The sequence below is a fragment of the Macaca nemestrina genome, chromosome 8 (genome assembly GCF_043159975.1).
Source record: "Macaca nemestrina isolate mMacNem1 chromosome 8, mMacNem.hap1, whole genome shotgun sequence".
Classification (NCBI taxonomy): domain Eukaryota; kingdom Metazoa; phylum Chordata; class Mammalia; order Primates; family Cercopithecidae; genus Macaca; species Macaca nemestrina.
Window position 1 is genome coordinate 123,787,959 of NC_092132.1, and position 23,765 is coordinate 123,811,723.

General features: G+C 40.3%; 2 protein-coding genes and 1 non-coding gene across 11 annotated transcripts in view; 1 reads left to right on the forward strand and 2 right to left on the reverse strand.

The window, feature by feature from the left end:
• Window positions 1-23,765, forward strand: part of LOC105481966 (general transcription factor IIE subunit 2) — a 106,336-nt gene that overhangs the window by 22,078 nt on the left and 60,493 nt on the right. For 5 of the 7 annotated variants that reach the window (XR_003018087.2, XM_071068432.1, XM_071068430.1 and 2 more), the window contains exon 2: window positions 5,170-5,339. Coding sequence is in view for 6 of the 7 variants with exons in the window: in XM_071068432.1 (XP_070924533.1) it covers window positions 5,174-5,339 (166 nt within the window). In the remaining variant the exon portion in view is untranslated. Of the gene's footprint in view, window positions 1-487; window positions 738-1,315; window positions 1,335-5,169; window positions 5,340-23,765 lie in introns of those variants that run through there. The other 2 variants (XM_011741764.3, XM_071068431.1) reach the window with 2 other exon arrangements.
• Window positions 12,252-23,247, reverse strand: LOC105481965 (small integral membrane protein 18). Of its 3 annotated transcripts, none has more exons than XM_071068438.1 (3): window positions 23,159-23,247; window positions 14,790-14,879; window positions 12,253-14,056 (listed from the first exon to the last, which is right to left on the reverse strand). In XM_071068438.1, exon 3 carries the CDS (start codon window positions 14,017-14,019, stop codon window positions 13,732-13,734), a length of 288 nt encoding a protein of 95 aa, XP_070924539.1. In that variant the 5' UTR covers window positions 14,020-14,056; window positions 14,790-14,879; window positions 23,159-23,247; the 3' UTR covers window positions 12,253-13,731. The 3 variants fall into 3 exon arrangements, with proteins under 3 accessions (XP_011740065.1, XP_070924539.1, XP_070924540.1); XM_071068439.1 differs by having other exon boundaries at window positions 14,790-14,860; window positions 23,159-23,242; XM_011741763.3 differs by lacking the exon at window positions 14,790-14,879 and having other exon boundaries at window positions 12,252-14,056; window positions 23,159-23,240.
• LOC112426516 (U5 spliceosomal RNA) lies at window positions 15,577-15,690 on the reverse strand. Its single transcript, XR_003017867.1, has one exon. It is a non-coding gene; the product is annotated as a U5 spliceosomal RNA (small nuclear RNA).

The following is a 23,765-nucleotide window of genomic DNA, read 5'->3' on the forward strand; positions in this document are numbered from 1 at the left end:
AACAATAACAATAATAACAAAAATCAGCCCGTCGTGGTGGCAGTCGCCTGTGATCCCAGCTACTCCGGAGGCTGAGGTGGGAGAGTGGCTTGAGCCCAGGAGGCGGAGGTTGCAGTGAGCCGAGATCGCGCCACTGCAGTCCAGCCTGGGCGACCGAGTGAGATCCCATCTCTAATAAGAAAAAGACAAAAAACACAAAGTAACCATTGAAAGATAGCGTCGCTGGTTGGGTTCACCACATCCCAGCGCAGGCGGGAGCAGGCTGTAGCAGCTTTAATTAAATGTGCGTAAAGAAAGCTGTCTTCCATCTTCCTTGGCACCGCCTCCCACTTCAGTCCACTCCTCGGCCCCGCCCCGGCCCTTCCCTCGTTGTCATGGAGGCTCCAGGACGCCACAGCGGGATAGTTCTGCTCCCGCGGCACCAGAGGCGGGGCACCCTATGACGCATGCGCTCGCTTCGCTGCCCTGGCGCCGCGGTGGCTGCCGGGACTGAGCTCCTAGCACCAGATCGGGAAGTGGCGGGCGGAGTCCCGGGTCGAGTCGTCGCCTCAGCCACCGCCGCCGCCGCCGCCAGTGGCGAGACCCCGACCTGGCGGGTCAGCGCTGGGCGTGCGTGCGGGCAGGCGGGGGCGCTGACGAGGAGCAGGAAGAGGCTGCAGTGCCGGCGTGGGCGGCTGGCCGAGGCGGAGGCGCAGGAACTGGGCGGCGAGTCGTGAGAGGCTGCCCGCCTCACTCAGGTAGGGGCTGCGGCCGCCGGGTGAGGGGCGCAGAGCCCAGTCCTGCTGTTCCCCAGGATCCAGGCGCGCCGCCGCCTCCCGGGAGGCTGAGCGTGACCTCCACCCCACGGGAAGCTGGGGCCGCCGTTCTGGAAGCGAAACACCGAGCACGCGAACCGTTCCCCGGAGCATTGTCTTTAGGCCGGAGGTTCATTGAGCAAACTTTTGGGTTGGAAAGAGGGAAAATTCGCTGTTTGCTGCCTGATTGTGCCTCTTCCAAGCCTCCAAGTTCACGGGCGCGGTAGCCAAGCGAACCACGTGTGGAGTTTGAGGAGCCACGGGGTCCAGCCAGCTCAAGGCTGTGATTTAAAATGATGCTTGTACGCGGACTGCTTTCTGGGCTACCTTTTGGAGACTTGGTTTGTGATGATCCCTAAACATTAACGATAGTCGTTGATTTCTGCAGTCTAAAGACGTTTTCCACAACAATGCTGCGGCCCGCTTTCCGCCCACCTCCTCACTTCCGTCATTTAAGGGCGAAGCAGCCCGCTTTTCATGGCCGGATCCTGAGGTGCCAGGGACACTAACGAGGCTGGGAAAAAGTAAAACAGAGGGGAGGTAGGAAGGTTGAAAGAGGTCGAATGATGGCAAGAATCGTGGGCTTGGAGGCAGATTTCAGTTTAATTTTTGGGTTTTCCATATCTGCCCGCGGAGGAACCAGCCAACTCCTTGAGTTGTGATAGTTTTGTTTAATTGTAAAATGAACATGGTGATGTAACCTGTTTACTACATAGGTGGGTCCAGAGATCTAAAGCGTACTACACATATTGAGTAGTCTTTGAAAAAGGAGGAAAAGTTAGGCGGAGCACGTGAAGACACTGCGAAGCCTTCTGCTCTAGATGCCTTTGAACGTTCCCGAACCTCATAGGTGGCCTTTGTTTTAAAGGCCTTTACCAGCATTCCAGGTCTGTTGTAAGGAGCACTTGAGTTAGGAGTCAGGAGGTTTGGGTTCTGGCCCTGGCTATTCCATCTGTGCGACCTTAACCAGACAGCTTCACTTCAGATTTCATGTATTAAAATAGGAATGACACTAATACCTGTTTGCTCCTGGAGTTGCGAGGGTCAAATACTGTAAGCATTTAGTTTGTTGTAAACTGTACGGCTTTATTTACATCTTTTTTTTTTTTTTTTTTTTGTGCAGAGTCTCGCGCTGTCTTCCGGGCTGGAGTGCAGTGGCTCGATCTTGGCTCACTGCAACCTCCACCTCCCTGGTTCAAGCGATTCTCCTGCCTCAGCCTCCCGAGTAGCTGGGATTACAGGCGCCCGCCACCACGCCCCGCAATTTTTAAAAATTTTTTAGCGGAAACGGAGTTTCACCATGTTGGCCAGACTGGTCTAGAACTCCTGACCTCGTGATCCGCCCGTCTCGGCCTCCCAAAGGGCTGGCATTACAGGCGTGAACCACTGCGGCCGGCCTATTTAAATATTTTAGAGTCGTTTTTTAAAAGTCCAGATTAAGGTCCTGCCTTTGCAACGTGAAATAATAAGACACAAATGTTTCCTGTTCTAGAAATTCACAATCAGCTTGTTGCCCCCACCTTCTCACTTAACAATTCTCCTTTCTTGTTCTTGGCCCCACGCTTTCCCTCCTCCCAAGGCTGTCTCCTACCTTCCTCAGCGCAGTAAATCGTTCTCTTCTTTCAGATCCAACTCGAAATAGTAATACTGAAATGACATATGTTTTTATGACTTTACTATTTAAAAAATAACACACGTTTTCTCATTCTTACAATTGGGCTGGATGTGGATAGCTTTCGCAGCGTCCTCATTTTACTTATGAAATTGAATGTAGAGGCCTTGTGGGTTGCCTAGCCAGGTGGCTCTTAGGAATTGAAACTGAGGCCGGGTGTGGTGGCTCACGCCTGTTATCTCAGCACTTTGGGATGCTGAGGTGGGCGGATCACTTGAGGTCAGGACTTCAAGACCAGCTTGGCCAACATGGTGAATGAACCCCGTCTCTACTAAAAGTACAAAAATTAGCGTCGCGTGGTGCTTCGCACCTGTAGCCCCAGCTACTCGGGAGGCTGAGGCAGGAGAATCGCTTGAGCTCAGGAAGCGGAGGTTGCATTGAGCCGATTTTGCCCTACTGCACTCCAGTCTGCGCGGCAGAGCAAGACTCTGTCTCAAAAAAAAAAAATTGATACTGAGAGAAGGCAGGTTTTTGATTCACCGTACAGTGATTGTTCACGCCTTAATTGGAATTCACTCTGATTATTTCTTACTAATGCTTATATTTTAAATTTTTAGCTGAATGCTCCATTTCCTCAAATCTAAGCAGCACGCAGACAAGGATTTATCCTCCATAACCTTTCAAAGCTTAGAGCACAGTGCCTCACAAACAGAAGACATTTAATAAAGGCTTGTGAAACCAGTAATAATGGGACCAGAGCAATTTAAAGATGTTGTTCCATGTGTTGTTCATTTAACATTTATTGAGCTATCTGTGCTTAGAAGCTTTCAAAGTATGAGTCTTTTTCCTCCCAGCTGACACTAGTCTTAACAGTGTCAAATTCATTTATATAGTCAGCTTGAGGTCTTCATAGACCCTCTGCAAGGTTCTAGCAGAGTTCAGAAGAGAGGAGTGTTTAGAATTCTTCTTGGTTGACCTGTAGCTTCCCTGGTTGTACTGAAGTTGCTTAGAGTTGTAATTTTAGAACTGGACAAACAACCACAACATAGAAGTTGCCTCAAACCACCTCCCTCCAAATTGGAAATTTTCTGTAGACTTTTATTTTTTTATTTTTTTATTTTTGAGACAGAGTCTTGCTGTGTCACCTAGGCTGGAGTGCAGTGGTGGGATCTCAGCTTACTGCAACCTCCGCTGGACTCAAATGATTCTCGTGCCTCAGCCTTCTGCGTAGCCAGGAGTACACGTGTGTGTCACCATGACTGGCTAATTTTTGTATTTTTTGTAGAGATAGGGTTTCACTGTGTTGCCCAGGCTGGTCTCAAACTCTTGACCTCAAGTGATCAACCCACCTCAGCCTCCCAAAGTGCTGGGATTACATATGTGAGCCACTGTGCCTGGCTCCCTGTAGACATTTCTAACAAATAGTATAATAATTCAGCCTCTTCATCACTTAATTATTAAGAGTTCACCAGTTTTAAAAATATGCTGTTTTATTTATAAGCAGTTCTGATGGTTCTCTTTTTTTGCAGTGAGCCTAAATCCACCTCCTTCGAATTTCTGCCCTGTAGTCCTCATGTTGTTTCTACAGCAATGTTGTCCAATAGAAATATAATGGGAGTGGGAAGTATGAGCTACACATTTAATTGAAAATATTCTAGGCTGGGTGCAGTGGCTCATGTTTGTAATCCTAGTGCTTTGGGAGACTGAGAAGGATTGCTTGAAGCCAGGAGTTCAGGACTAGCCTGGGCAACGTAGCAAGACCTTATCTCTAAAAAGTTTTTAAAAAAATTAACTGTGTGTGGTGGCGTGTACTTGTAGTCCTAGTTAGTCAGGAGGCTGGGGTGGGAGGATTGCTTGAGCCCAGGAGTTCAAGGCTACATTGAGCTATGATCACGGCGCTGTACTCCGGCCTGGGCAACACAGTGAGACACTGTCTCTTAATTTTTTTTTAATAGCCATATTTTAAAAGAAAAATTGGTGAAATTAATGTTAACATTTTGTTTAACCCAGTATATTCAAAATAGTATCACTTCAACATGTAATGAATGTAAAATATCTTGTTAGTAATTAGTTTTTTTCTTTATACTAAATCTTTGAAATCTTGTGTGTTTCTACACTTGAAAGTCCATGTTAATTCTAACTAGCCACATTTCATGTGTTTAATAGGCACATGTGGCTAGTGGCTACCGTATTGGACAGCACAGTTCTGGAGCTTTAAAGAATAATTCTGTTTCTTTTCCTCCTCCTTCTTCCTTTTTTTTTTTTTTTTTTTTTGGAGAAAGGGTCTTGGTCTGTCACCCAGGCTAGAGTGCAGTGGTGTTATCACGACTCACTGCAGCCTTGACCTCCCAGCCTCAAGCGATCCTCCCACTTATGCCTCCCGAGTAGCTGGGACTGTAGGCACACATCACCATGCCTGCCTAATTTTTTGTATTTTTTGTAGACATGAGGTATTACCACGTTGTCCAGGCTAGTCTCCAACTCCTGGGCTCAGGCATTCTACCCACCTCGGCCTCCCAAAGTGCTCGAGCCACTATGCCTGGCCTCTTTTTTTCCTATAATGGCTAGTACAGTGCTTGGCATGTAATGAGCACTATTGAAATATTTATTTGAGTGTATGAATAAGTGAATAAATACAAGTGCTAGAGAATTAATAATAAAAGGTAATTTTGTTTGGGAAGTAACTTGTTGAGATCTATGGATTTAGAGTGCAGGTTTGAGTGACTTGAATTTGTATTAAAGACACTTATTTTTTCTTTGTAGCATTATGGATCCAAGCCTGTTGAGAGAAAGGGAGCTGTTCAAAAAACGAGCTCTTTCCACTCCTGTAGTAGAAAAACGTTCAGCATCTTCTGAGTCATCATCATCATCGTCGAAGAAGAAGAAAACAAAGGTAGAACATGGAGGATCATCAGGCTCTAAACAAAATTCTGGTTAGTAAAATTGGTTAGGACTGTTTGGTTTTTCTTCAGATTATTCAGGAGGAAACCATTTAGTTATGGCTAGTTCATTTTTCAGTTCAGCTCTCCTGTTGATAGGCACTTTGTTGAATATAAAGGATGAGACAATAAGAGAATTTAAGCTCTTAGGATGTTAATAGTCTTGTGCTGTAGTTGAAATTTAGGTTATTACCTCTTTAAAAAAAACTTTATTCAGGTTAAATTTACATACCATACAGTTCATTCATTTTAAGTGTACCGTTCAAAGATGTTTCATAAATTTACAGAATTTTGCAGCTGTTATTACAGTCCAATTTTAGAACATTCCCATCACCCCTGAAAGATCTGATGTGCCCATTTGCAGTGACTTTTCCCACCCCTGCCCAAGAAAACCAATAATCTGCTTTCTGTCTCTATATGTTTGCCTTTTCTGGATATTTCCTATAAATGAAATTGTATAATAAGTGGTCTTTTGTGTGTTTTTTTTTTTCTTTTTTTTTTTTTTTTGAGACGGAGTCTCGCTCTGTCGCCCGGGTTGGAGTGCAGTGGCCGGACCTCAGCTCACTGCAAGCGCCACCTCCCGGGTTCCCGCCATTCTCCTGCCTCAGCCTCCCGAGTAGCTGGGACCACAGGCGCCCGCCACCTCGCCCGGCTAGTTTTTTGTATTTTTAGTAGAGACGGGGTTTCACCGTATTAGCCAGGATGGTCTCGATCTCCTGACCTCGTGATCCGCCCGTCTCGGCCTCCCAAAGTGCTGGGATTACAGGCTTGAGCCACCGCGCCCGGCCTGTTTTTTTTCACTTAGCATATTTTTGAGTTCCATCCATGTAGTGTGTGTCAGTACTTCATTCCATTTTTATTGCTAAAGAGTATTCCATAGTATGGATATATGTACCACAGTTTGTTTATCCGTTCACCAGTTAACGGTTATTTGGATTATTTTCACTTTTTGGCTGTTTTGAATAGTGTTGCCATGAATATTCATGTACAAGTCTTTGTGTAGACTTATCTTTTTATCTCTTATGGATAGAGACTTAGGAGTAGATTTCTGGGTCATATGTCGAATTTATATTTAACCTGTTAAGAAACTGCTAAAATAGCTGTACCATTTTACATTTTCTCCAGCAATGTATCAGGGTTCCAGTTTTTTCTCATCCTTGCTATTGCTTGATATTCTTTGTCTTTTTTATCTTAGCCATTTCTATAGGTGTGAAGTGCTATCCTGTGGCTTTCATATGCATTTCTTTAATTAGTAATGATGTTGAACATTGTTTCATGTGCTTATTGACTATTCATATATATTCCTTGGTGAAATGTCAATTCAAATTTTTTTGCCCATTAAAAAAACTGAGGTATATTTCCTCTTCCTATTGATTTAATAATTCTTTATATATTCTGGCAATCATTCTTTGATCTGATATACATTTGCAAATATTTTCTCCAAGCAAATGCTTGTCATTTTACCTTCTTAATGGTGTCTTTGTATGTACAAAAGTTTTTAATTTTGATGAAGTCCAACTTATCAGTTTTTTTCTTTTATCATTTCTATTCCTGGTGTCGTATCTAAGAAATCTTTGACACAGGTCATGAAAATTTATTTCTGTGTTTTCCTCTTAAGAGTTTTGTAGTTTTAGCTCCTACATTTAGGTCTATAGTATGTTTGAGTTGATTTTTGCCTATGGGTTAGCATAAGGGTCAAAATTTATCTTTTTGAGTGTTCCTATGGAGTTGTCCCAGCATCGTTTTTTGAAATGATGATCTTTTCCCCTGTTGAATTGCTTTGCACCCTTGTTGAATATCAGTAGACCATAAATGAAAGAGTTTATTCCTGGAGTCTCAATTTGGTTCTGTTGACTTCTATGTGTGTCTTTATGCCAGTATTATTTCTCTTGAGTGCTGTAGCATTGTAATTAAGGTTTGAGACTGAGAAATGTAAGCCCTTCAACTTTGTTCTTTTTTATTTCAAGAATTGTTTTGGCTTTTCTGTATAAATTTTGGGATCTGTCTATCAACACCTGCAAAAAAGCCTGCTGGGATTTCCATAGGGATTGAATCGAATCTATAAATCAATTTGGGGAAGAATTGCCATCTTAACAATATTAGATCTTCCAGTCAATGAATGGATGGCTTTTAAAAAATTTTTTTTGTAGAGACAAGATCTTGCTCTGTTGCCCAGGCTGGTCTCAAACTCCTGGCCTCAAGCAGTCTTCCTACCTCGGCCTCCCAAAGTGTTGGGATTATAGGTGTGAGCCATTGCACCTAGCAGTTATTTTATTCTGATTCAATTTCATTTATGAATTAAATTGTTTTCTTTGATTTTTTTTGGGTTGCTCATTGCTAGTATATAGAAACGAGTTTTTTCTTTTCTTTTTTTTTTTTTTTTGAGATGGAGTCTCGCTCTGTCGCCCAGGCTGGAGTGCAGTGGCCGGATCTCAGCTCACTGCAAGCTCCGCCTCCCGGGTTCGGGCCATTCTCCTGCCTCAGCCTCCTGAGTAGCTGGGACTACAGGCGCCCGCCACCTCGCCCGGCTAGTTTTTTGTATTTTTTAGTAGAGACGGGGTTTCACCGTGTTAGCCAGGATGGTCTCGATCTCCTGACCTAGTGATCCGCCCGTCTCGGCCTCCCAAAGTGCTGGGATTACAGGCTTGAGCCACCGCGCCCGGCCGAGAAACGAGTTTTTTCATACATTGATCTTGTATTCTATAACCTGACTGAACTTGTTTTTTATTTCTAGTAGTTTTTTGTGTGGTTTCCCTAGGATTTTCTACGTCAAGATTATGTCATCTGTGAATAAGAACAGTTGTCTTTCTTTCCAGTGTGAACTTTTAAATTTTTATTTATTTTGCCTGTCTGGACTGGCTGTATGTTGGATATTTCTGCAGGTTTTGGTACATGCCCTTTCCAGTTGAAGAAGGTCCCCTCTATTTCTAGTTTGTTGAGAGGTGGGTTTTTTTGTTTTTTGTTTGTTTTCTTTTCTTTTCTTTTTTTTTTTTTGAGATGGAGTCTTGCTCTGTCGCCCAGGCTGGAGTGCAGTGGCGCAATCTTGGCTCACTGCAAGCTCTGCCTCCCAGGTTCACACCATTCTTCTGCCTCAGCCTCCCAAGTAGCTGGGACTACAGGCGCCCACCACCACGCCCGGCTAATGTTTTTTGTATTTTTAGTAGAGATGGGGTTACACCGTGTTAACCAGGATGGTCTCGATCTTCTGACCTTGTGATCCACCTGCCTCGGCCTCCCAGAGTGCTGGAATTACAGGCGTGAGCCACCGCGCCCGGCCTTTTGTTTGTTTTATTTTGAGACAGGGTCTTACTCCGTTGCCCAGGCTGAAGTATGCGGCGTGATCATGACTCACTGCAGCCTCGAAACTCCCTGACTCGAGCGAGCCTCAGCCTCCCCAGTAGCTGAGACTACAAGCACATGCCCACCACATTTGGCTAATGAAAAAATTTTTTTTTTGGTAGAGGGTTTTTTTTGGTAGGGGGTTTTACTTTGTTGCCCAGGTGGGTCTCAAACTCCTCGGTTCAAGGGATCCATCCCCCTTAGCCTCCCAAAGTGCTGGGATTATAGGCATAAGCTACCGCATCTGACTGTCAAGAGTTTTAGTCATAAGTGGGTACTGGATGTTGTCTGATGCTTTTTCTGTATCTAATGAGATGATCATGTTCTCAGCCTTTAGTCTATTAATATGGTATATTAACATTAGTTGATGTTTAGATGTTCAAACAACCTTGCATTTATTCCTGGAATAAAATCCTACTTGGTTATGGTGTATAATCGTTTTTATTTGTTGTGGTATTCAATTTGCTGGTATTTCGTTCAGGATTTTTGCATCTCTATTCCCGAGGAACTTGATCTGTAGTTTTGTTTTTCTCTTGTGTCTCTCAGGGTAGTTCTGGCCTCCTTAAACGATTTGTGATGCGCTCCCTTTTCGCCTATTTTCTGAAAGAGTTTTTGAAACTTTGTTGTTTTTTAAAATGTTTGGTAGAATTCACTGGTGAAGCCATTTGGGCTTCAGCTTTCCTTTGTGGAAAATTCTTTGTAAGAATTTTTTCTTTTCAGTTTACTCAGATTTTCTATTTCTTTTTGAGTTAATTTTGGTACTTTGTGGCTTTTTAGGAATTTATTCATTTTATCATTTACATTATCTAAGGGTTTTCAAAGTATTCCCTTATAATCCTTTTGATTTCTATAAAGTCAGTAGTGATATCCCCTCTTTCTTTTTTTTTTTTTTTTTTTTTTTGAGACGGAGTTTTGCTCTGTCGCCCAGGCTGGAGTGCGGTGGTGCGATTTCGGCTCACTGCAACCTCTGCCTCGCAGGTTCAAGTGATTCTCCTGTCTCAGCCCCCAGAGTAGCTGGAATTACAGGCGTGTGCCACCATGCCCGGCTAATTTTTGTATTTTTAGTAGAGATGGAGTTTTACCATGTTGGCCAGGCTAGTCTTGAGCTCCTGACCTCAGATAATCCCCCTGCCGCTGCTTCCTAAAGTGCTGAGATTACAGGCTTGAGCCACCGCACCCGGTACCCTCTTTCATTTCTGATTTTAGGAATTTGTGTTTTCTCCCTTTTTTCTTGATCAGTTTGGCTAAAGGTTCATCAATTTTGTTGATTTTTTTCTAAGAACCAACGTTTGGTTTCATTGGCTTTTCTGTTTTTTTTTTTTTTTAATTTTATTTATTTCCACATCAGTATTTATTTTTTCGTTCCTTCTGCTTGCTTTGGGTTTAGTTTACTCTTACATTATTATCTTTTAAACAATGTCAGTCACTTAATTCACAGCTGAAATTATTTAGCTACTTCAAATTGTAGTAATAATAATTTCTATTGATGTTAATTTTTTACATATCCTACAAGCTGTTTTAATAACTGATTTTAAAGCAAAGATTTTTTAAAAATCAAAGTAGGCCTGTCATTCTTATATGTTAGGTTTGTCATTCCATTGAATTTTACTTAGAATTAACTCATTGTAAACAGAAATGTAAAAAACTGTTTTAAACATTAACATAGCCACTCTTAGGCTTAAGCCACTTGAGCCTTTGACCTGCTCAAGAATGTCTTTGCATTTTGTAGTTTAGGCTACAGGTATAGGGTAGCGAATTTCATCTTCCACACAAACAGGTCCCGGTTCAACAGCAGGAAGAGCCTTTCTAGGGCTTTATTTCTCTTTGGTTGGCCAGGGTTTTCCCTAACAGTCAGGATAGGATAAACTGTGTTGTGGTAAGAGTCCCAAAAATCTCAGTTTCTTAAAACAACAAAAGCTTGTTTCTCCGTCATACTACATATTTATCATGGTTTGGCAGGAGTCTTAGCTAGTTATAGTCACTCAAGGGCCCAGGCTGATAGAGCAGCTGGTAGCTCAAATGTTTGTGAGCCCTGTGCTAGCAGGAAAATGAACTCTGGAAGAGCTTGCACTAGCAGTTAAGTGCTGTGGCCTGGAGGTGACACACGTCACATCCTGTCACAGCTGATTGGCCAGAGTTAGTCACAAGTCATTCATTGGCCCAAGTTATGTTCCCAACCATAGGGGGCTCTGAAGTGAATGCTTTCCTTAATGAAGAGAGCTGGAAATATTGGGTGTAAACACTGAAGGCTACCATGCCACTCTAGTTCAGGCCACGATCATTGGACTGCTAGATTAGCTGTTGATCAGGTCTCCTGGTTTAGCTGCTTTTGTGTTCGTTCTTCATACGGCAGTGATTTTTCTCATTAGATCATGTTGCTTTCTGCTCAAGCTAATCGTTACTGTTTTTTAGATACAGTCCATGTTTTACTGCAGGCCACGTGTCTACCTGATCTGGCCTCTAATTATCTCTTAGGCATGGTATCATGCTGTTCTCCTTGTACTCTGTCCTAGTGATACTGACTTGTAGCTCCTCCAACATGCTTTATTTTCTCTTGCCTCTTGGCTTCATATTAATATTCATATTATATCATAATATTCATATTATTTCCTCTTCCTGGAATATTATTTCTTATCTCCTACCCTCTTTTGGTTCTGTCCTGTTAAAGTTTCAGCTTAAAAGTCATATTATTCTCATTCTTCAGTGTGAATTTAGTGTATAACCTTTGAGTTCCCGTAGCACTCTTTCTGACAGAGCTCCCAATGTCCTCCATTGTAATGACGTGGTTCCTTGTTTGCCATTCTGCCCTCAGTATCTGGCCCAATTGCTGACATGTAGTAAGCACTCAATAAATATTTGTTGGATGACTAAATAAATTACAGCATAGGGTGGGGGAGAAAGTTGATAATGTACACTATTAAAAAATCTGGTTATTAGAGGACTTGCATACTTCCCATCTATTGCCAAGAATCCAACGTTCATGAAAATGTATATGGTTTTAACAGTGCTCAGTTCCTGGTTACCAAAGTATTTTATATACCCAAGCTTCACAAGTCCTTTTAAAGTTGGTTACGTTATTTGTGTTTCTAATGTGAGAATAAATACAAAAAAAACTTTGTGGAAGAGTTATTTCAGACTGGCAGTTAAGATTCTTTTTTTTGTTTGTTTGAGATGGAGTTTCACTCTTGTTGAGGCTGGAGTGTGATGGCGTGATCTCGGCTCACTGCAACTTCTGCCTCCCAGGTTCAAGTGATTCTCCTGCCTCAGCCTCCCAAGTAGCTGGGATTACAGGGGCCCCACCCCCATGTCTGGCTAATTTTTTTTTTTTGTATTTTTAGTAGAGATGGGGTTTCACCATGTCAACCAGGCTGGTCTCGAACTCCTGACCTCAGGTGATCCACCTGCCTCAGCCTCCCCAAGTGCAGGTGTGAGCCATTGCACCCGGCCAAGATTCTTTAAATTGAAAATAACAGATTTCCTCTCTTTACCACACAGTTATTTATTATACACAAAAAATTCCATCAGTAATGGAGATTTAAAAAAAAAGTCTTTTATAATACCTCGTGCTTTTTTTGTCCCCAGAGCCCTCTTAATATACCAGCTATTCTAATTCTCCATATTTGTTTTCAAACCTTACTCATATGCATATTAATTTATAATATCATCAATAATTGTACTAAAACTTTTATATGCTGAATTTATTTACTTTTAAATACTTTTCTATCTTGCCAGAATTTTCAGTTGCCTTTTTGTTGTTGTTGTTGCTGAGATGGAGTCTTGCTCTGTCACCTAGGCTAGAGTGCAGTGGTGTAATCTTGGCTCACTGCAACCTCTGCCTCCTGGGTTCAAGCAGTTCTCCTGCCTCAGCCTCCCAAGTAGCTGGGATTATAGGTGCCCCCCACTGCGCCCGGCTAATTTCTGTATTTTTAGTATAGATGGAGTTTCACCATCTTGGCCAGGCTGGTCTCGAACTCCTGACCTTGTGATCGATCCGCCTTGGCCTTCCAAAGTGCTGGGATTACAGACATGAGCCACTGTGCCCGGCCTTCAGTTGCTTTTTAATAATTCATTAAGTCGATGTGCCACATTTAGTTAAAGGCTTAGTTAACTATTTTCCATTTTTTGTTATTTTGAGTAATGCTGTTGTAAAAATCTTTGTACTTTGAGCTTTTTATATTTGAACTAAGTGCTCAGGATACATTTCCAGGAGTGGCATTTCTGACTTAGGGGTAGTATACTGGTTAAGAGCATGCTTTGGTTTGCTCATGGGTGATAGCAAAGTAGTGTTAGGGGGTCACAAAATATATAGCCCTTGGAATTCAAAGAAATAAAACTACCATATTTCTCAACAGGTGTTGAGTGGCCCTATCTTTTGAACTTTTTTTTTCTTTTTTTTTGGTATTTTCACCTTTTTTTTTTTTTTTTTTAGTCTTTCTGCCTTGGTTATCTTAGCCTTTGAGGTATAAATAAGAGAGGTAAAATGAAAGAACAAACTCAGGAAATGAAGGGGTGTAGTAGTAAGTTTTAGTTTGAAAATAGACTAAGCCTTTCCTATATCATGCATTTCTAACTAAACAGTAAGTCAGTTTTGTGAGAATTTTATGCAAATATATATATAAGTGGAAGTATTTTACTTTGGGCTTAGAAACACATTTTAAATAGCATTTTTGTTACCAACACACTATTTTTTGGTCTACGTGAATTGGTTAGGTATAAAATTATCTTAGCATCATTAGCCTTGCTTGTGTTTTCCAGCTTAGCTTTCTTTTGCTGTTTAATATTGAACTCTAGGAATCTTTTATCCAGTTTTCGAAGTGTCAGTATTAAACAGATTGATAAATTCACATTTTTGAAGTTTTACTGTATATTTAATGACATGGCTACACACAGAAACAGTGCATATTTAACTTGTTTTTCCCCTTGTACTAGAAATCTTTTAACTTTTCAGTCAGAATTTGTTTTGTAGCAACAGTTGGCTTCAGAAGATTTTTTTTTCTCGGAAGAGGTTGAGCTGCTTTCAGAGATTTTGTTCATCTTCTGTAGAGTGTTAGACCACTTCAGTTTCACGTTTTCTGATGTTGTCCATCATGCTTCTAAGAGGGTTGGGTTCACTTTTCAAGTCTTTCACGGTTTTGTTTTTTACACAGCAGCAGCAGTCAAGCACTTCATAAAGGAAAGCCAGCACCACTAAAGATACCACTGTAAATATAAATAAAAGCAGGATGACAAAACAGGCAGTGTTCCAGTTGTCATGGAAAGGGTAAATTTTTTGAACTTGAAAACCAAGGTACTGATAAACAGAGGTAGTGGTTTCATTCCAGAGGCTGGAAGCCATTCTTAGAGATTCCACTTCTTATATTGCTCTTTTGAATCTATAAAAAAGGTAGAAAATGAATTTATGTAAGCAAACTACAGATCTATTAATTCAAATCTCAGTAGTAAGATTTCTTAGTAAATTTGTATAGGCAAGATGAATCTTCCTTAATTAATGCCTAAATGGTCGTTTTGAATTTTTTTGTATATCTGGGCCAACGTACTTAGTAAACCATACCCTGTTTTTTAATGTATATTATTTGCTAGATGAATATATATATATATATATATATATATATTTATTTAAGATTCAGGCCAGACATGGTGGCTCACGCCTATAATCCCAGCACTTTGGGAGAGCGAGGTAGGCAGATCACTTGAGCCCAGGAGTTCAAGACCAGCCTGGTCAACATGGCGAAACCCGTCTCTACAAAACATACAAAAATTAGCCAGGCATGGTGGTGCGTGCCTGTAGTCCCAGCTGCTTGGGAGGCTAAGCCAGGAAGATTGCTTGAGCCAGGGAGGCACAGGTTGTGGTGAGCCAAGATCGTGCCGCTGCACTCTAGCCTGGACAATGGGAATGAAACCTTGTCTCAAAAAAAAAAAAAAAAAAATTCTTATACAGAAATTAACTGCTAATGGAAGGGGAAAAGGCAGCTGAATTGATTTAAAACTTGATTAAAGCAGTGGTCAGTGAGCTATTATCTACAACAAATCTTGGCGTTTTAAGGTTATGTTCTTCAAACTGCCCCTGGAAAAGCTTTTATCATTAGCCTTGTGAATTCTTCTTACCTTTTTGGTTCAGTGTATTTCTGTCTCCTGTTTCCCCTCCTTTAAACTTTGATGACAGTTTATCTGTTGATCTGAATCAGGAAATAGTGGCTGAGTGAAAAATAGTAGAGAAAGAAAAGCCAAATAATGCCAGTTTTCAGAATGAGGATAATAAAATTTTAGCTTAGAGTTGTCTGTGAAAAGACCCTAATCTTGGGGTTGCAGATGTTAGTCTTAAGTGTTTCGTATACCTAAGTGACCCATAGACATAAATATTTTTGAAAACAGACAAATTCAGCCCTCCCAAAGGTATCAGTTATTAAATTATTGTTCCATTTCACAAAATAAGCTAGTGAGTTCAAGTTTCAGTGTTCTTGAATTAAGTTTAGCTCTTGTTGACCTGGTACTTGTTAGCTCTTATATGGGGACTGTTAGAATCAAAGATTTGTTAGTATGGAACTACAGTAATGAGGAACTAAATTAGTTTTTACTATCTTGATCTCTAACAGATATTTTAACACTTAGGTTTTAAAAATTATAAAATAACCTGTGCACTAAGAACATTTTGGAAATAAGAGAAGAAATGTAGTTCCACTTCAATAATTTATCGATTGTCATTCTGTATGCTTTTTCTTTACTACTTAGTTGTAAACAGGATTTTATTTTTATAACAAATGCTTATTGATTACCTAATGTGTACCAAATATTTTTGTAAATTCTGGAGATACCTTGTGTGTGAGAGTGTTTCATTTAATGAAAACTACAAAATAGTATGAACCCCATGTACTTTATTTTTTTTTTCTTACTAGCCTTGTAGATACAGGGCCTCAAAAATTGGGTTAAGGCATAGAATTGTTCCTCTTCAAAGAAATCTTTAGTAAAGGGTGAGAGATTTGTATGATCTGAAGAGAAACCAGAGTATCCCATGTACTTTTTTTTTTTTTTTTGAGACAGAGTCTTGGCCTGTCCCCCAGGCTGGAGTGCAATGATGCGATCTCAGCTCACTACAACCTCTACCTCCTGGGTTCAAGTGATTCTCCTGCCTCAGCCTCCTGAGTAGCTGGGGTTACAGGTGCACGCCACCATGCCCGGCTAATTTTTGTATTTTTAGTAGAGATGGGGTTTCACCATGTTGGTCAGGCTGGTCTCGAACTCCTGACCTTGTGATCCACCTTCCTTGGCCTTCTAAAGTGCTGGGATTACAAGGCGGGAGCCAGTGTGTCCCCGGCCTCCCATGTACTTATAATTCAACTTCATTCATCAACTCTTGGCCCATCTCTACCTCTACCCGTTTGCTTCCACCCCATTGGCTTTTTTAAAGCAAATTCAAGACATCATTCACCTAGAAATATTTCGGTATATATCTCCCAATGGTGAGGACTCTATTTTTAAACATAACCACAGTATTATTGTCACACCCCAAACTCAAAGCCATGACAATATAATTCCTTAAATTTCTTTGTTTTATTAATAAATAAAAAATTTTGGGTTGATAAAATTATGTTTTCTAAGGTTTTTGTTTTCTTAGGTTTACTTTGTGAATCACTTCACCTCTGGATGGACTTGCCTCCTTCCTTTTTTCCTGCATTTTGAAGGTTAAAGTGATGATCTGAGCCAGAGTAAAGACTTAAATACATGTTTTCTTTTGGATTTAAGAATCCTGTTTTATCGTACTTGGTGACCCTTTGTCTTGAAGTTAGAGACAGACTGATGGGCAGTAATAGAATCAGTTGCTTCTTTTAGTTCAGGATCATGCAGAAATACATGGTGTGGAACAGAGATGTGTAACTTCCTATTACATTACAGTTTTTTCAGACTATACTCAGCGTTTCAAAACTTATCCTTTTATCCTTTGTATTTCCTCTTCAGAGTACTTCTTATAGAAAGTAGGGATGCTACCTTGCACAGTTCCAGGGAGCACCATTTATATTGTGTTGTGGGGTGACATTCATGTAGAATATGATATAAGCGGTACCCCTTGTCTAATGTGAATATCCTAATAGGCTACAGCCCCTTCAACTTCTGGCTTGTTGCTGCCTCTAATTCTCATCAGCATGCACACAAATATTCAATTAACTCGTAGAAACTTATTTTTATTTTTTTGAGACAGAGTTTCAGTCTTGTTGCTCAGGCTGGAGTGCCGTGGCGTGATCTCGGCTCACTGCAACCTTCCCCTCCCAGGTTCAAACGATTCTCCTGCCTCAGCCTCCTGAAGTAGCTGGGATTACAGGCGCCTGCCACCATGCACAGCAATTTTTTTTTTTTTTTTTTGTATTTTTAGTAGAAATGGGATTTCACCATGTTGGCCAGGCTAGTCTTGAACTCCTGACTCCAGGTGATGTACCCACCTTGGTCTCCCAAGTGCTGGGATTACAGGTGTGAGCCACCACGCCTGCCCAGAAACTTATTTAAATGGAGACAAAAGTTAGGTCCTCTTTGACCCAGCTTCCCTAATAGAGTGGTGTCATGCATACATGCCCACATTCAAATGCCTTAAAAATGCTCAGCTTTTGGAGATCCTTTAAGATTTTTAGCATTGCCAAAATACAGATATTCCTGTGAGGGGTAGCACACATTATTTTTACTTAAGTGTAAATGAGTTTCAGGTCATTTTTGAAGAACAGAGTTAATGAGAGTGAGAGGGAGAAGAACAGACCCTTCGGGAAACCCAGTGCGCTGCACTTGTGTGGGTGGGCAAAGAGCAGAAGGAATTGCTTGGGCGTCTGTCCAGTCACTTTACCTGGGCTAGTTGAGGATCACCCCAGCATTTATGGAAATATTCCTTAGACTTTCTGTTAAGGCCTTCCAGGTCGAACCCTTTTTAAAATCTGGAAATTTCTTTTGAATCCTTCTCTTCTAAACCTGGCATTAGAAGTAACTGCGAGGAGAAAGATGATAGAGAAAAGAGACTAGAGAGAAGCATTTCCTACATTCTGCCTCTCAGATTAGTTTAATCTGCCTTATTGGTGAAGTTAATGTTAATTTAAAATGTTTACTATTGATTTAAGTAACATTATTATAGTCTTTATTTATTTATTTATTTATTTTTTAGACAGAGTCTCACTGTGTTGCCCAGGCTGGAGTGCAGTGGTGCAATCTCGGCTCACTGCAACCTCTGCCTCCTGGTTTCAAGTGATTCTCCTGCTTCAGTCTTCCTGGTAGCTGGGATTACAGGCACCTACCACCATGCCTGGCTAATTTTTGTATTTTTACTAGAGACAGGGTTTTACCATGTTGGCCAGGCTAGACTCGAACTCCTGACTTCATGTGATCTACCCACGTGAGCCACCACACCTGGCCTTATTATAGCAATTTTATTTTTATTTTTATTTTTGAAACGGGGTCTCGCTCTGTCGCCCAGGCTGGAGTGCAGTGGCGTGATCTCGGCTCACTGCAAGCTCCGTCCCCCAGGTTCATGCCATTCTCCTGCCTCAGCCTCCTGTGTAGCTGGGACTACAGGCGCCTGCCACCACGCCTGGCTAATTTTTTTTTGTATTTTTAGTAGAGACGGGGTTTCACCTTGTTAACCAGGATGGTCTCGATTTCCTGACCTCGTGATCCGTGTGCCTCGGCCTCCCAAAGTGCTGGGATTACAGGCATGAGCCACCACGCCCAGCAGCAATTTTAAATAAATAAAAGTGCCTCTCAGTTGTGTCTCCTTAACATAATATCCCTTTAGTGTTTTTTCTTTTCTTCTAGAAATTGGCTATATAAATCTATAACTTGGATCTGGTTGAAATTATGCTGAAGTCATTACTTTGTATTTTAATTTATTGTGAGTAGACCTTTTTTGTTTGTATTGACTTTTGGGGAGAACTTATAAAGATCAAGTTGCCATTTCAAAATGGCATTTTAGAATGGGCCGGGCACAGTGGCTCACACTTGTAATCCTAGCACTTTGCGGGGCTAAGGCGGGCGGATCACCTGAGGTCAGGAGTTTGAGACCAGCCTGACCAACATGGAGAAACCCAGTCTCTACTAAAAATATAAAATTAGCTGGGCATGGTGGTGCATGCCTGTAATCCCAGCTACTTGGGAGGCTGAGGCAGGAGAATCGCTTGAATCCGGATGGCGAAGATTGCGGTGAGCCAAGATTGTGCCATTGCACTCCAGCGTGGAGTGAAACTCCATCTCCAAAAAAAAAAAAAAAAGATATCTTATCTACTTTTGAGGTACAAGTGAACTGCTTAAAATATTTTCAGGTCCCCTGGCCTCAAAAATAGAAGGAGGCAGTCAGGAAGGCAGACAGATACATAACTAAATTCAGTTATTTGAGGTTAACTTGTGTCCATTAATGAACTATTCTTCTGGTTAAATTAATATGGTATATCCACACAATTGAATCATAGGTAACTGAGTTTTAGGAAAGATATTTAGGATATGTTCTTAAGTGAAAAAAACAAGGTGTAGGACAATGTATATAGGAAAAGGGGAAATATATACTCTTATTTGCTTGTATCTGTACAAAAATCTTGGAAAGACCTACAAGAAATTAATCACAATGATGGTGTGGATGGGGATCCATAGGGAGGAGAGTGAGGCACAGGGATATGTTTGAGACTTCTTAACCTGTACCTTGTGTTCTTTTGTTTTTTTCAACCATTTGAATATATTATTTATTTGAAACCTAAATAAATCATCTATTTTTAAAAGGAGAAATAAAAAGTACTATTCCTTATTCTTGGCTCTTTTAAAAGTCTGTTGTTAGCCAACAATATGGAGTAGTATGGAGAAACCATTCTTTTATTCCTTTCCTTTTTTTTTTTTTTTTTTTTTGGCTTTTCTCCTTTAATTCAAAAAGATAAAATCCCTTTGTGCTTTCAAAATGTAACACATCTAGTTAAATCAACTATCAATATTGACTTATTTGATGCACTATAATACAAAACTTTAGCCTAATAAAACTTATAAAGTACTGCTGAGTATTCCTTTGCTTTCTTAATAAACCTGCTTTCACTTAAAGCCTGTTGTTTATGTATCTATTTAATGCATTTATTGAGTATTCTGGGTTCCAAAAAATTCAAATTGGGATTAGGAAACACTGTCATTCTTATTAGACTGTATACTTTATTCACACATAAAAATGCTTATAATAATTATGCTTGGCCGGATGCAGTGGCTCATGCCTGTAACCTCAGCACTTTGGGAGACTGAGGCAGGAAGATCACTTGAGCCCAGGAGTTTGCTTTTGGTTTGAAACAGAGTCTGGCTCTGTCATCCAGGCTGGAGTGCAGTGGCACAATCTTAACTCATTGCAACCTCTGCCTCCCGGTTCAAGTGATTCTCCTGCCTCAGCCTCCTGAGTAGCTGGGATTACAGATGTGTACCATCACGCCCAGCTAATTTTTGTATTTTTAGTAGAGATGGGGTTTCACGGTGTTGGCCAGGGTGGTCTTGAACTCCTCACCTCAGGTAATCCACCCACCTTGGCTTCCCAAAAGTGCTTGGATTACAGGCGTGAGCCACCGTGCCTGGCCAAGCCCAGGAGTTTGAGACCAGCCTGGGCAATGTGGGGAGGCCCTGTCTCTACAAAAATAAAAATTAGCTGGGCATGATAACCTGCACCTGTAGTCTCAGCTACTTGGGAGGCTCAGGTAGGAGGATAGCTTGAGCCTAGGAGGTTAAGGTTGTAGTGAGCTGTGATTTCTCCACTGCACTCCAGCCTGAGTGATAGAGTGAGTCCCTGTCTCAGAAAAAAAAACCAAAACAAAACAAATTACGCTTGTGGTAATGACTATGGGTAACACCATAGGCTACCTCCAAAGGCACTTATATGCTTTGCTGGAAGTGTATAAGCAGTTTAAGAAAGTGTATAGGTCCGGTTTATGTTGTAAATGATGATGATTTGTCTTATGAGTGTATTGATAACTGAACGGCTCAAAACATTGATTGTTTGTTAGCTTCTGGGCATATCTGAAAAAAGTAAACACTGTAATATGGAGTCATTTACCACCTTAAATTTAGTGTGGCACGTCTTTCAGAGTATGGTAGAGCTCTAGTAATTTTTGATGTTTAATTTAGGGTAAAGGCTAAATCTTACTTTCATGGATTAGGCATAATTAAGCATGCAGAAAGAAATATACCATTAGGCCTGTAATCCTAGCACTCCGGGAGGCTGAGGTGGGCAGATCACCTGAGGTTATAAGTTCAAGACTGGCCTGACCAACGTGGCGAAGCTCCATCTCTACTAAAAACACAAAAATTAGCGGTTGTGATGGCAGGCGTGTGTAATCACAGCTTCTCAGGTGGCCAAGGCAGGAGAATCTCATGAACCTGGGTGGCAGAGGTTGCAGTGAGCCACGATTGTGCCACTGCACTGTAGCACTCTAGCTTAGGCAATAGAGTGAGACTCCGTCCCCCCCGCCAAAAAAGAGAAATATATCATTAGGATTTTCTCCTATCCTGAGACTTAGTTTTGAAATTAAAATGTAAGTTTATATTAAACAAATGCTATAAACATTCTTTATGAAAAACAAGAGAAAATCGTGTTTTTTTTTAAAAAAAGTAAAACAGTCTTTTTCTGGACTTCCCTACCCATGCTTTATAATTTGATTACAGGAATGGGGAGCTTTAAAGTAAATCACATAATTTTTTTTAGTGTATGTGTTTTAGTTTTGTTTTATGTTAATTTTGATATGTTTTCTCCCATTTCCAAAGGCCCTAGTGGAGTGTTGATGGGGATGGGACTTGGAACTGTTCTGGAATCTTTGGGTTGCCAGATGAGAATAAAATTATGCTTTTGCTGTATTTATGGTAAAAGCCTTTGAATTGAATTCTCAAGTGCTTTTAAGCATATCACTTTGAAATGTGATCAATTAATTGTAATAGCCTGTAAATATAGAGCAACTCAGTTAATTTAAGCTCTGGAACTTAGGCCATGTCTCTAGTCAGTTTGGTGAAATAGCAATGAGTCTCCATCTGTGCTAACAATAGACATATTCCTAGCAAAATGTAGGCTGATGATAAGAGTGTTGAAACAATGTGGGTGGTAGGGGTTTCTGTTTACAGTTTACCTGAAATTTGAGTTGTAAGTTAACTGTTTTATTTGACAAAGTTATTTTTATTTTATCTGAGACTTTTCTTTGGTGCTTGTGTACTTTCTGTAGCAAGCACAAATGGTTTCTAGGTAATTAACCCCACTGTGCTGAACGTGGACAGATCTAATATCTTGTTACAGCAACCTCTGGATTTTGCAGGGGATACTTTGCTCAGGCTAACTGAATGCCGACTAAGAAAAGTAATAGAAATTATGAAGAAAAAAACACAAACCCTTTAAAGATTAAATAAACTTACTGGCAAGATAAAAGGGCAGAAGTTGGCTCTTTAGGTCAGATATAGTATGTGTGTCCTGGAGTTCTAACATCTAGTAAATAACTAAATTTTCATGCTTGAATAGTATAAAATTAGAAATTTGGTTAGCAGTTGATACTAATTTTTAATAGACATGAACGATTGCTCTGAGCCACGAAGATAATCTTGTTACCTAGAAAGGTACTTACTCTCCTTTCTTAACCGGTTCTTCTTAGGACATATTTTTGTTTTAAAATGCAGCTTATCAAAAGGGCTTACTTTGTATTTATTTTGAAGATCAGTTTAAGAATGACTGCAATATTATATTTAAATGGTGTGATAAATTGATATCAAAAATGAAAGGCTATTTAAGAAGGTTTTTGTTTAATAGCGTGACTTGTATATTATGAGAGGTAAATTTCACAGTGAAGAATTATTTTAATTAAAATGTTAAGGAAGTCTGAAGCTGTATAAATTATCTGTTTGGTTGTAGTATAATGCAGCCCATTTTGCGATACCTTTTATGGTCTTTTATATAAAAATTGTGATAATTTCTTAGCATTCTCTGCATCTACGTTCAAAGTAAAATAAAAATAATTTTGGAGTATATTCTCATATTCTAAAAAATGTAACAAAGTTTCTTATAAGTAACTGTTTTTTAGCAGCCAATATCATCTGCACATAGAATCAGAAAGCTTTAGTCTGGGATTCGCTTTTGGTCTAGGTTTTTCTTTAAGAAAAATCCTTTGTTAAGACAGACCAAACTGCAGAAATGAAATCTCTCAGAGAAAATGAAATTAGCAAGTAACCAGTTAAAATAAAAAGCTGTGGTTTACTGTAAGGTCTGGATATAGATCAGGTTCATGTAAAATGTAATGAATTTTCCATTAAGGCACAGATGGTAAGGGTGCTTATCAAATAGCACAAGGCAGTCTTCATATTTTCATAATAAAATCCTACCAAGCAGTGAAACGAATACATTGCTTTTTCTTGATATTTAGTAGTAGCAAAGCTTTCTGGTTGATTTTTCAGGGTAAAATATTTTCCTATTGCATCATAAGGACATGTACCACTAAATAAAAAAGATCATATAAACCTACCTCTTGTCTGAGAGGATGCTGTTGAAGCGATGGTATCGTCTGTTTGTAATGCAGTCTAGTGCACAGCCAAGATGGAGCTGTGCTTCTATTGGTCGAACCACAATGGAGCTGACAGTTTCCTCTATGTTCATTTGCATTAAGTCCTGCCACCCTTAAGAGTAAATCATTCATAAACTTGAATAGAACTGTCTGGGGTATCAACTGTCATCCCTTCTCCTTTATTTTTTTGTTCTTAATCTAAATTCCTATATAGGAATTTGTGAGTTACTAACAAATTGATGATTCTTTAGTTTTTCATTATAAAATTTCAGATCCTTCAGTGAATACTTCAGTGCTAGGGCTGGAAGGTAATGTCGGGAGAGGTAGTAACCTAGGAAACACAGTCCAGGTTTGCCAGCCTGATATTTCCTTCAGGAAGTGTGCTTAAAATCTCATATATTTTTATTTTCTTGTTCTTCCTTTTCTTTCATTACTTGTTCCATATATAATTTTTGCCCTCTGGAAGTGGTTGTTTCCATGTGGTGGTTTGATTTAGGAGGAATTATGAAGGGAAAGAATTGACTTTTAGCCCTGCAAGTTGGAAAAGGGCTCATTTAGGTAAATATAC

Coding starts and splice junctions, on each gene's coding strand:
- LOC105481965 (XM_011741763.3), bottom strand. CDS start 14,019: ATGGCTTCCAGCCTCTGGAATGAAACCACTACCTCTGTTTATCAGTAC.